The 13,237-nt window shown below is 33.2% G+C and overlaps 1 protein-coding gene across 2 annotated transcripts in view; it reads right to left on the bottom strand.

The window, feature by feature from the left end:
- The window catches only part of NCAM2 (neural cell adhesion molecule 2), a 169,872-nt gene that overhangs the window by 31,005 nt on the left and 125,630 nt on the right, over positions 1-13,237 (bottom strand). For both annotated transcript variants that reach the window (XM_087721558.1, XM_087721557.1), the window contains exon 15: positions 7,027-7,207. In XM_087721558.1, coding sequence (XP_087577684.1) covers positions 7,027-7,207 — 181 coding nt within the window. The remainder of the gene's footprint in view (positions 1-7,026; positions 7,208-13,237) is intronic.

The following is a 13,237-nucleotide window of genomic DNA, read 5'->3' as shown; positions in this document are numbered from 1 at the left end:
TTCATAATCCTATTAATAACTATATATTGATTGGCAAAAACTGAAGTTAGATGAGAAGAAAATATTTTACTTTAAAACACACTACAAGCAACCAATCATATGTTTATTTGAAACTGTTTATGGTGATGAACCAAGGACACACTTTAGCTTGGTAGGGGTCATCTTTGAGTTATAATATGTTTCTAGGCAATGAAGCCTTTACATCAAATTATATCTAACAAAAAGCAAATTTATAATTTATGGTTTCTTCACTAAAAAAAACACTTGTGAGAAATATTCGTGCAGTATCTCCAGTTGCTGTAGTGCTAGTATAACATAACAAATATTTTAAAATCTAATCTAATTTGATGCATACTATTTTAGATTTTTTTTTAAATCACAGAACAAATGCATCACGATGGGCTAGGTTCACCAAAAGTATTAAGAAACACACAATATATGTATAACTATCAAGAAAACAAAACCAGCAGCATTCAGCTGCAGTGATTGACTTCCATTTCCACCTTTATGGGCTTCACAGCAAGTATCTGCTTTGATGAAAATTGATATAAAATTGGATTGAAAAGTTGAAAAAAAATGAGAAAAAAGTATGTGTAAAAAGAAAAACAGTGAGAGTGAGAAAGAAAAAAAGAGAAAAATAATTAATGCAATATTTACACAATGCCAGTCAGTTACTTAAAGCAATCATTTTAATATAGAATGCTGAAACTATAGATAAATGAAAGGCTTTTAAAAAGTAAGATGAATTTCAGATAAACAGTGATTTAAAATTGTGGTAATTTCCTCTGTGAACTATAATAGAGAGATCAAGTTCATTAGGCTGCTATCTTGCAGCCATGAACAGGAATATCATATTATCACACTATTGCAATTGCTGTCATTTAATCATTACAGTTTACTTACATCTTATGTTCAGGAAGGACACTGAAAATGTAATAGAATTCTTTTGAACTCACCTGTACTGAGTATCCATATAACTAGAAGTGACAGCTAAAAGTGACAATATTTCACTAAACTCACTCTACAAATTACTTAGTCTCAATGATTTATGTTCAGTTACATGGAGTTAATACAGTATAATACTTCTATAAAATGATTTACCTGCAAGTAGAAAAATGACAGGATTGCATTTATTAATCCTGGCAATGAAATATTAAATTTGCATATTAAGTTGCTCAGGAAGATCAGAGTTTAACACTCAATGTTAAAATTAGGAATTTTAATCCCTGAGTTTATTATAGAATTGGTGCTATTATTGTATTATTTTAATGTCTATTTCAGACCACATTTCAGAATAATTCTAGGATAAATTTTAACACCAAAATCTCAAGTATTAAGTATTATTGATGATATATTATTCTGCTTTTTACCAGTCGTGGGATACTGTTCTGGTGCGGTCAGTGATGGGATTCAAATAATTTAACAACAGGTTCTCTGACCTAATGACCAGCTGGGTAGGTGGGGCTCGGTGGTCATGTGACTGAGTGGGCATGGCCAACTCAATGTCACTCACATCGATGGGCGGTTCACCTTAGCTGTTACAATGTACTAAGGGTTAACCAGAGAGCAGTTTCTGTAAACAGGGCAATAAAGATTAGGCTAGAAACAACAACAGAATGTTTCCTTCCTGCCTTCCTTACAGGATTAGCCCTGGAAAGTGGAAAAAAACAAAATGAGATTTCTTCCAACAACCGGTTTTCCAAACTGCTTGGAAAGTTAACAGCTGGTTCTCCCCAATAGGTGTGGACTGGCTGAATCCCACCACTGGATGCGGTGCTCCGGAGGGTCCACCCACACGCTCATTCCCCTTACCGCTATTTGAGGTGACTGGGATATTTGCGCATGCGCACGGAGCGTACAGTGCCTGCGCAACACTCTGCCAAGCAGCTGGAGGGTCATGGGCAGTGGTTACATATGCGCGCACTGCACGCGTGCACGTGATGGGTGCCCAGCCCCGTTGCAATGTACCGGTTGCACCGGGATCCGGAATCCACCACTGCTTTGTACATAAGTTGCTAAATGATAACCAAATCATTCAGCTTTTTAAAAGATCATTTTTATTTACATAATATACTATGACCTACCCACATATATTTTTAACCAAATTCATTTCTATTATTAACTCTTCTTTTTGAAACTTTATTTACAGTTTGGGTTCTATGGGGTCAGAATTAAAGTGATTTGCTGAAGAATGTGTTTGAACAGAATGTATAAAGTACACAACTTTCAAACTGCTGATATTCACAAATGTAGGCATTGTAGGTTTACAGTTAGGGTAACTTATACATTGCTTCAGATCACTGTTTCAGATCACTGTGATATGTGATTTTTATTCCAATATATGATTTTTTAAAAAAAAAAATTAAACAAGGAAATGTAATTTGCTCAGGACAATGAGCAGGGGGAAAAAAGCATCTGTGTGTGTGTGTGTGTGTGTGTGTGTGTGTGTGTGTGTGTGTATGTATATGTATATGCAAAACAGTCAGGTCTATGGTATCCCAGAACTTGTGATGTAGTTACTAGTGAATCAAAGTTCTGTCTTTTTTTTAATGTAACTCTGTCATTACTTATTTTAATGGACAGATGGAAGGTGTATTATGAAATTTGTAAATGCTAATAAAAGTGTTAAAAAGTTACGCTACTAGAATATAGAAAAAATAGTATTTTGAGAAAGCTGGAAGAATGGGTTGAGAGTAATAGAATGAATTGTAAAAGAATAAAGTGAAAGGTTTTCACTGAGAGAACAAAAATCAGATGGCCCAGAGACCTGGTGGTGATACTGGATTTGGTAATGGCATGGTATTTGTAAAAAAATATTTTGAAATAGTAGTTGATGAGCAAGCAGAACAGAATGCTTTCAAAGAACAGAAATGCAATAATTTCTAAATCAGGGAAAGCTATCATTTCACTCTATTCTGTTTCGGTCAAAGCCCATCTTAACTATCATTTCACTCTATTCTGTTTTGGTCAAAGCCCATCTTAACTATTATGCTCAGCTGTGGGAGGCCCAATCACAAAATTTTCAGAAAAGCTGGAACTTATTCAGAAAAATAGCAATAAAATGATGAGGGGAATCTCTGGAGCTTTGAGAAGATAACTGATAGGAAATATGATAGCTCTTTTCAAATATCTGAAAATGGTTCTGGCAGATGTATTATTTTTATCCATCTGCAGACTTAAAGAATCCAAGTAAGAGATTTTATGTATGTTTGTTTTTGTTTTATTGGTAGTCAGCCTCGTTTGCAGCTTATGTTATACAAATACTCCTTAAATTATCTGCAAGCTAGTATGTTCATCATTTGTGGCAAAGAGACAGGTTAGGCAGCTAGAATATTCTCCCTTACCCCCACCCTAGATTCACAGAGAGCAATGTTGGTAATTAGGGTTGCTGAAAAGTTGAAGATTAATGACAAAAATGGGGGGGAGGATCAACCAACACCAGAAGAATGTGTGATGGATGTAAACATTCCCAGGAAGAGGAGGAAAGAGAGTTGGGCTAGAAAAGAAATCTGAGCATGGTGGACGAAGTATACCATAGAACAAGACAACACTGAACCAAAAGCCATACCAAATGGTAGAGTTAAAACCTTTTCAAGAGGTCACTTAGGAAATAATCTTGGAAAATAATCATAATTATTTAATAATCATAAACAATAATAATAAAATAATCATTAAAATTAACAAGTTATCCATTTTAAATATTTAAATGTTTCAAGCACCTAGAAACCCACCCACCCCCCAAAAAATCTATGGAGAGTCATCCATGTGATGATTGTCCCAAAGGTGTTTTTTCAAACTGGACTTTCTTTGTTTTGTTTGAAGATGTTTCTCTTCTCATCCAAGAAGCTTTTTTAATTATGAACAGAAGAAGCTTCTTGGAAGAGAAGGGAAATGTCTTCAAGGAAAACAAAGTCCAGTTGCCTTTTGAAAAAGCAATTTTGGAAGTATCTTAGAAAAACTTTATTAAATGTATATGCATCTAACATTGGCAAATGTATTATGCTGTGCGTATGAATACCTATTCTTAAAGCATTTTAAAGAAACTGGGGGGGGGAAATGAAACAAGTCCCATTAATTCATAGATGGAATGAGCATCCCTTGAAGTCTTTAATATAATCTATGTGCTGGTGGTCTGTGTTAATTGAATCCTGGATCACTCTGCTGCAAGGAATCTGCAGATAGTTAGTAACATTTGGTAGGACAATCAAGATTTTTCTCTATCAAGGTCACAAAAAGGCTATGTAGAGAGAAAAGCCAGCATGAGTTCTGTAATGCGTGTGGAGTGATTTTCTTCATCATCAGCCATCCCAACTCTTCCAAAGGAAAAGAAAACCATCTGTCATGTATAGAATATAGATTCTTTTGAAGAATATAGAATTAAATATTTTTCTTCACATCAGACCATTCCAATCAATAAGCATTTTGGCTGAACAAAACAGATTTCTAGGTGTCTCATGCATTATCTTATTTTTCTCCTCTTCAACTCTTGCATGATTTAAAAAATAATAATGAGAAACATTCTCTCATTCATAGTTAATATTAATTAACAGTTAATACTACTAATCTATTGCTAGTTAATTTCTATTTATATATTGTGAAAAAATGTTTTTGATCATGCATAAATTTTATGTGACTTCAATTTTAAATCTATAAGGTTAACATTTTTCAGATTTTGATTTACTTGTTTGGTATATGACTATCAATTATGTACATTAATAGAGATCACAACTCTTTATTGATTTTTTGTATAATGCCTGACAAAAGATAGCAAAAGTAGTTGAGACTCTAACTCAGATATTATTGCAAGTAAGCAAAAAAGCATAGAAAAATCAAAGGATATAAATCATTATGCCTATTAAAACTGAAGTCAGTAGCACTGAAGCCTACATCTGTCCTGTAAAGAATCCCAACTTGAAAGACTGGGGAGGAATATATGAAATCTCAAATTTATATTATAATATTGTAAAAAGCTCTTCTGGCAATATATTCAAAGGAAGTGAACAGGGAAGATAGAGAATAAGACTAAGCAATTCTTCATAGATTTTTTTCCAGATTTTAAATAATAGCAGCATCCAGTTCTTTCCATATGTGTCTGTGTGAATAACTTCTTTGCTTTGTTGAAATAAAAACAATGTAAAATAATTCTGCATGCCAACACATACAGAAACAGCCAGAAACAGATGCTGAAGCAGCCACATAATCCTGGTTAATTATTACCGTAAGTATACTTCAGAAAATTTCCACACGTCTTCTGCATAACAAATGAAAGCAGACAGGCAAGCAAAGATATAGTGCAAAATACTAAATTTTGCTGCCCAGAGGAAATTAAGCTAGTAATTTCTGGCTAACCTCACACTATATCAGCAAAAAGTCAAAAAGAAGATGAGGATGAGTACGATTAGACTATATCCAAATTGAACCTGGACTGAAAATGGTCCAGAGTGCTAACTAAAAGTTGCCTAGACTGAGGGCAATCACAAGTAAATTCTAATGAAATTAATGACAGCTCAAAAAGAATGAATGACTAAACAAATACATCCATCAGTCAATCTCTGCTTTCTGAAGTTTGGAGATTTGCGAAGATTTAGGCATCTTAATGTAAGCTTGGTGTAATATTTTCTACTTTGACTACTTTTGTAAGAATATAATCATTTAGCACTTCAAAAAATAAACTTGCATTAGCCATTATTATCACAATTCACTTTTTCACAACTGCTTTTCAAATCTGTCTCAGATTCAGATGGGGTAGCACACTCACCTGCATCCAATAATCCACAATCTATTTTTTACTCTAATTCTAGAATTAATGTTGTTAAGAGGGTTGTAAATAAACAATTCTATCTAGAATTTAATAATAATGTTTGCCTAGAGAAAAATTATTTATGTCTTTCCAAGGCTGGACTGAGTTAAAAAACTGGGCTCTAGCTAGAAAGGGCATGGCCAAGACTTTTTTTAACTCAGTCTCAAGGGTAGTGGACAAAAGTTAAACCCATGCTTGGATTCTCCAAGAGGTGCACATAGAAGGTACGTTCAGGTAAGCCAATGGTCTTTTAAAATGTCATAATAAATCTTGCATTAAAAATGTTTGTTCATTGCAAAATAAACAAAGTTATGTTGTCCTGCCTCTAGCTACTGAATGCTGTTGAAATTTAATTTACACTTCATGTCTAGGATTTTATTTTTGTTGTTTTATTTATTCATGAAAATGTGTCCTTTTTTCATTTCAAAGACCTCATCTAAATTTTGTAAGTAGCATAATTAATTTACAGGCAAAGATGTTAATACTGTATAATTACATTTCATTAAATGTCATTATGTGTAAGGCACAACCAACTAGAGCCACACGTGAGTAGCTGAAATCAGTAACTTTATATTCTACCAGTAATGTTACAAGAATCTCACCAAACTACTTCCCTTCCCCTGGAAATAACAAAATAAATCTTCATGGCTCTTGGAAAAGATCAAGCTTATCTCACTAGATGCTGTGCAACAACTCCAAGTTAGGTCCTCGCTTGACCTCTCCTTTCAGCCTAGCTGGCAGTTTTCCAATATCATGCTTAATATCAGACAGCTATTTTAAACAAAACACATCGAACTGAAAATATTTTACACACTGTTTCATGCATTAATATTGCTTCATGTAGAAGGAGGGGTCTTATACAAAGATTAGTGTTTCTTTTCTTTTCTTTTTTACAAAAACTGTTAGTAAGTTGCATATCGTTCTCGCCAACTCTGGAAAATCTCTTTATAATATTCATTTATATCTGGATGCCCCCCAAATTGTTCAAAAATTCTGATGTTAAAAAAGGCTATAATTAGTAAATTGTATAATGATGATTTAGGCTTTTGTGATAAATATTGATTAGCATGTAAAACACAATAAAGAGTTATCTGTTTATTCCACCAGTCACAAACAAAGTTTATGGAAAGCCTTAATGATTTATAAAGGAGTTTAAAAGCATATTAACCTCTGTTAAAAGTAAAAGTAGACGTAACTGCTAGATAACATATTAAAATTTAACTTACCTGTAATAATATTGGGCTTTGGTGGCATGATGAACTCATATAAAGTTGGTTCAGAATATCCCAGTCTGTTTATAGCAGTAATTTGCACTTCATAGCCCATTGTCCACTGCAAATGCTCAAGAATAATGAAGTCTTTATTACCATGAACCTTTTTTTCTTGCCATTGCTCTTCCTTATCTTTCTGTAAAGTTTGAATAGTAGTTGAAATTATGGTGAACTAATATTTATAATGAATATTTTTAATATTGATTTGCAATTATTTCAAATCAGGCACTATGATTATTTTCCTCTTGTGCACAGAGAATCATCTAATCTTAAATCTTTATAAACTGTATTTAGAATTAGGTTATGAAAACCCGGACTCTTTTTACTTAAACATTTAATCTTGGAACAAAATGCATATTCTCTGGCAACAAAGTTGTTATGTACTTTCACTGAAATAGCAATATTCCTGTTTCAAATATCAACTTATTTATATACACAGCCAAACAACTTTGTAGGTCTCATCTTTAATTTATTACAAGGTGCGTGAGCCACTGGTTTATATTATATTGCATATTATAATGAACACATGTAAGGATTATAGGGATAAACAATGTAAAATGTTTAATATAATGCAAATCTCAATTTTTGGTCTTCACATTAAATATATGTCAGATCATATTACTAGGATACCTTGGCAGTTAACAAATTATTAGGTTTGATAGCCTATATCCAATAGGTCTCAAAGAATTCAAATGTGAAAATGCTAATAGACTAGCTAAAATAATATAATATAATATAATAATATATATATATATATATATAATATATAATAATATTCCAAAGGTTGATATGGTATGATTTTATGCTACATTATATTATAGTTGCTTTCTCTCATGCCCTACCAGAATCAATAAACCAATCAATATACCTCATCTGTGCATGAACTAAAATAGTTACATAAAACAATATTATTCAATTGTTAAGCAAATGGTAATAGTAAACAATAATCTGCAAATGTTGACTATAACTTATTTTATTAATAAAAAATGAAGTTTCAGTAAAAAAAAAGTTATACCTGATAATAATAAATATACAAACATATATTTCAAGCAAAGAAATATGCAAACATAAGCACACACACAGAAATATTTTTTATCAATAAGTAGAAAGCCAAAATTATAACACTGTCTTGATTTATAGAATGAAAATATGTGATTTTTATTTCATAACACTTAATTTTTTTCACTATCCAAAAATAGTATATATGGGAAGGAAGAATTTAATTCATATGAAAGGTCAGATCTAGAAAGTAGCAAAATATGGTGCACAGATGTCAGAAAGCACAACAATTTCTGGTAAACAATTGTGCTTTAGGTTTATTATCATGTACATACATTAATTGAAAACACTTTATATCATATCCTTAATTCACTTTCTTATAGTATTATTTGATCTTTGATTGCACAAACATGTGCAATAAAAGGTGAGAGGTATATATGGTACATATACAAGAAGATAAATTCTCAGCCACTATTTCAGAGGTTGCAAAATATTTACATTGCTCATATATAAATCCTGTTACTTTGAAATATCATATCTTCTGGTAATAATTACTAAACACTATAAGAAACTATGATGCCCATATATTACCACTGTGATGCTATATTTGTGAATCCTATTTCCATGTCTGAAACTTCCAACATTGATGTAAAACTCCCATTATCATTATCATCACCTTCAAATACAGAAAGTACAAATATGTATTTTCTAACTAATGAAAAGGACAGACACGGAATATCATCCAATTTACTGTCCCATCCTTAGGCTACTTTTGGTTGGATGTTGGTGATAGTTAAAAATCCAATTTAAGGTACACATTTTGCACCTTAAATTGTGTCTTTAGGGCAATTGATAACTAGATCTTTTAGTACAGGCATAGTAATTCCTGAATCTTGCCCCCATTACATGGCCAATTACAACCTTTTGCTTCACTTGAAATTTTAAGATACCAGAATGAAGAGCAGACTTTCATCACAGGGATATAATAATATAGCTGGGGCATAAATGAAAGAAATGCAAGCAAATTTTTGCATTCAAAGCTGACTCAGTTAGCTATGGAAGCCATTCATTGCCAGGGCTAATTCCTGAAAGCAAATTCAGATAACAAATCTACTTAAAGAGCACTTCTAAGCTGGGATCCTGATCTTTTGGGAATGTTCTCAGTGCCAATTGCTTGACACAGTTGGCAGTAAAACTGCCATAGGGCCTCTGGCTCATTTTAGGAAGGGGGAGGAGGAGGAATTGACTATAAATCACTAGAAAGCAAATGGCAGTTATCCTAAAATAGCAATACAACCCATAATTAGAGGACAGATAATTATAAAAATAAACAAACTAAGCATTCTAAATATTTAGATGTTTCAAGTATATAGAATCAAAAAAGGTAATGCAGCTTATGCTTCCCTTATGGCCTATGACAGTGTAGTTGCCATTTTAAAATTTCACTGAAACAAGGGAGGATACTTTATTCCGGATGCTGCATAGCTATTATACTGGTGGGATATGATTCCATGAAATTTCCAATGAAAAAAAAAGTGCAATATGGCTTTCTGTTATACCTGTTTATTGCCCTCAGGAAGCCAGTGCAGATTTAAGATTGTAGACAGGATTACCCATAATATAGGTCACAATTTAGAAATCACATGGCTAAATGACTGCAGTCTTACATTGCAAATATTTTTTACTTTCTTATTTACCTCATGTGGGTATGAGTCCTTTCCTAATCTTGCTTTAACACTCTCATGTTAGCCATACTGAAGGGCAAAATTGACAAAAATTCAGAGATGACATTCAGAGGCAATGCTCATGTGGATTAGGTAGAGTTGAATCCAGGCAATATGGGTTTTCATTGAAGTTTTATACATTTGTGCATTATATTATAATTTAAGATTAAATTAGTCACTATTTAAATGATTCAAGTGGGACTGAATAATTTTATTGCAGTTACTCATAGCATTTCCATTACAAAATGCTGTTACTTCAAAATACAGTTTCAGAACAAAATGACTAATTGAAGCAGTAACTGCGCTTATTGGGAGTTGAGTGGCATAAATAAGTAATGAATCATTACATTTGTGTGTGCAGTCAGTCAGATGTTTAGACTGGATTGGGCATTTTTGTCCACATATCAAGTCTTTTCCCAGGACCTGGAATAGGCATATATTCTAAAAATAAAGGTATCATCGAAGGATGTTAGCCATTTCAAGTAAAACTGCAAATGACTGTTGATGATTATGTCAATGCTAATACTGTTTAATTGATCTCCTGATGTGCCTATGACTCTTGGTATTACCTTTGCTTTATTTTGCCACAATTTTTCTATTTCTACTTGCAGGTCTTTGTATTTTGTGATTTTCTCCAGTTCTTTCTCTTCTAATCTACTGTGCCCAGATATTCCAATGTCAACCATCTAGAATTTTTTTGTCTTCCATATTAACAATGGTTAAATTAGAGATCAGTGTGGTAGATTATTGTCTGCTTGAATTCTAAAGTCCTAGAGCACTTTAGCTCCTTCATTTTCTATTGATTTCTCTATTTCGTGGGCTTACCAGCTTTTGCCTGCAGACAAGTGGTATTTCTCGCTGATATTCCAAAGTACCATTCTTGCTGATTTGTCATGCTGTTGTTGTACAAACTTTTTTCAGCAGGTAACTAGATGGCCCATTGTTTAATCAGCTTTTTGCAAAGATGGCATTTGCCGTTAATTGCTGTCTTCTCATTTCTAGCTTAGTATGCATTTGTTCTGAAAACTTGGTCTTCCTCAGACCTTAGTCTCTTTCTTCAACGTTCCTGTTCTTATTCATTTCCAGGCCTTGCGGTTATAGACTTTGCTTGCTAACTTTTTTGTGTACTGGCCATATAGCACTTTGCTTTGCCATGTCTTTTTTCTGTGCTAAATTTTATATTTCTTTTTAGGTCAGTTTGATCTCTTTGGAATTCAGTAAGCTTTCATGGTTGACTAACTTCAGTGTATCTTCTTGCTGTCTCTCAGGTATTCTTTCCCTTTTCTCCATCATTCCTGCTGTTGTTGCAAGTTCTTTCATTTCAGTTTTTTTTATTCCTTCTCCATGTCCATTATCCAAGTTGCATTCTTCCTTATTTCTTTTAATTGCCCCATAGCTGTACCCAAAAAGAGCTGCACAGTTTCTTCTATGTCAGAAGTTGGCTGGTTCATTGACGTTTCTGTTAATGGAGTGATATGTTTGTGATTTCACTGAAGTTGTAGAATCTGCCTGTAGTGTACAATTCAAGCTTCATGTTTGATGATTTTACTTATTTATAATTTCCAGTGATTTTTTGATCTTCCTTGTCTCTAGGTTATTTTTCTTGATTAAGTATGTTTTTGTCTTTTTCTCCCAGCTTTTTTTTGTCCTGATCATGCTGTCATATCCTGTCATGATCAGCCAAATATAGGAGAAAACACTAAAGATTGGTTGATTGCCAGAGGCAGCTTCTGAGCTGGAATCTCTACAAATTAGGACCCTTTATCTATAAAGTCTGGATTGAACTCCCCCCCCCCAAAATAGCCTTTTCTCTACCAGTCACTAGATCAATATTTTTGCATGACCATGCTCCATGCTTCCCATCTTCCCCATCTTTTTTTACACAACTTCAATCATGAATGCTACTAGTTGGCATCAAAGAGATACATAAAACCCAATGCCATCTAATTCATGTTTGGATTTTTGCAATTCAATTCTGGAGGTCTATATAGAATGAGGAAAATGATTTTTTATGCAGATATGTAGGAACCATTTTGCAGATAGAAGGATCTGAAGAAATTTTAAATTAAGTGTGAGATAACATTAAGAAGCTTCTCAGAGAGACACTTCTGAAATTAAGCTATAAAAAGGGGAAGATGTATAGCAATCAAGACTTGCAAGATTCAATATTACTAAGGCTAATCTCAGTAAAAAATAACTTTAGCTTTCCTGTGGAGTTGATTTCTTGGTGTGGACCATGTAATGGGGGATATTCTGCCCTAGAAAAAGGTTAAAATGTTATTTACGTCACCGCTTCAAAAACCACTGCAGCACAAAGGACAAAGGACTATGTAAAGAGTGAATTCACCTGAACAGAACATCAGCAGTTCTGATCTTGCTAATAAAGATGGCTGTTTCAGATTGTCTCTAAATTGACATTGATATTAGTAGAACTAAGTCCCACCCTATATATAATGAGGGTTTTGAAAAAGAATTCTTAGTCTTTAATACTCTTGACCAAAGTTCTGGCCACTAAGTAACCTGACCACTATGTTGGTAACATAAATGTGATCAACTTATATTCCAAGTAATGACATTATGGACTACAAGATTGATTAAGGCCATACCATTCCACCTTTAAAGTGGGAATGAATGGAAAAGAAAAATTCTCAGATAACTCAAAAGGATATTGAAGCATAAGGCTGGAAGAGACCTTGGATGCCTTCTAATCCAATCCCTGTGCACATTAGGAGTTTCTATATCAACCAGATGAATAGTTGTCCAAACTTTTCTTGTAAACCTCTAAAATGGAGCATCTGCTACTCTTGGAGGCAAGCTGTTCCACTGATTAATTATTCTCGCTGTCAGGAAATTCCTTCTTATTTTTTAAATATTATTACTATTAAGATTAAAAACAGCAGCCTAACATTTAATTCAAATTCTCTAGAATTTGCTATTCTCTGCTATTCAAATTCAGATAGAAAAAACTGAAAATACTAGGCTCCATAATATTTGGGCACTATCTATGGACAGATGAGGAAGTCCAAGGAAGATTCACCAGATTTAACTAGACTAAAGTTTTAGAGGAAAGCAAAGACCTAAGGTCCTTATCTAATAACACAAATTACTTAACTATTATAGTTCAATATCTAAATTATTAATAGGAAGGCACTGGGTTCCTAAAGAAAAATAATTCCTTCCTGAATGGAATCACCCAGCAGTATAGTGTTAACAGAGCAGAAAAAGAATGTGATATTGCCAATATGGCACTCTAAATTCCTCTATCTTTGTTCATAAGTCATAAATTAAAATGAATAAAGTTGAAAGACATAGATAAATCAATTGGGTAGTAGGCTTACCAATTCTGGATGTGAAAACCACAGAAGAGCTGAACCTGATTATTGGTTTTGGTTACAAACAAGGCCACAAGTTTTCAAATTTGAGAATTGTTATAACTTTCTAAT

This window comes from Thamnophis sirtalis, unplaced genomic scaffold (assembly GCF_051295495.1).
Source record: "Thamnophis sirtalis isolate CommonGarterSnake01/CBP01778 unplaced genomic scaffold, rThaSir2_p1.2 scaffold_8, whole genome shotgun sequence".
NCBI lineage: Eukaryota > Metazoa > Chordata > Lepidosauria > Squamata > Natricidae > Thamnophis > Thamnophis sirtalis.
This window is presented reverse-complemented; position numbering and strand designations above follow the sequence as displayed.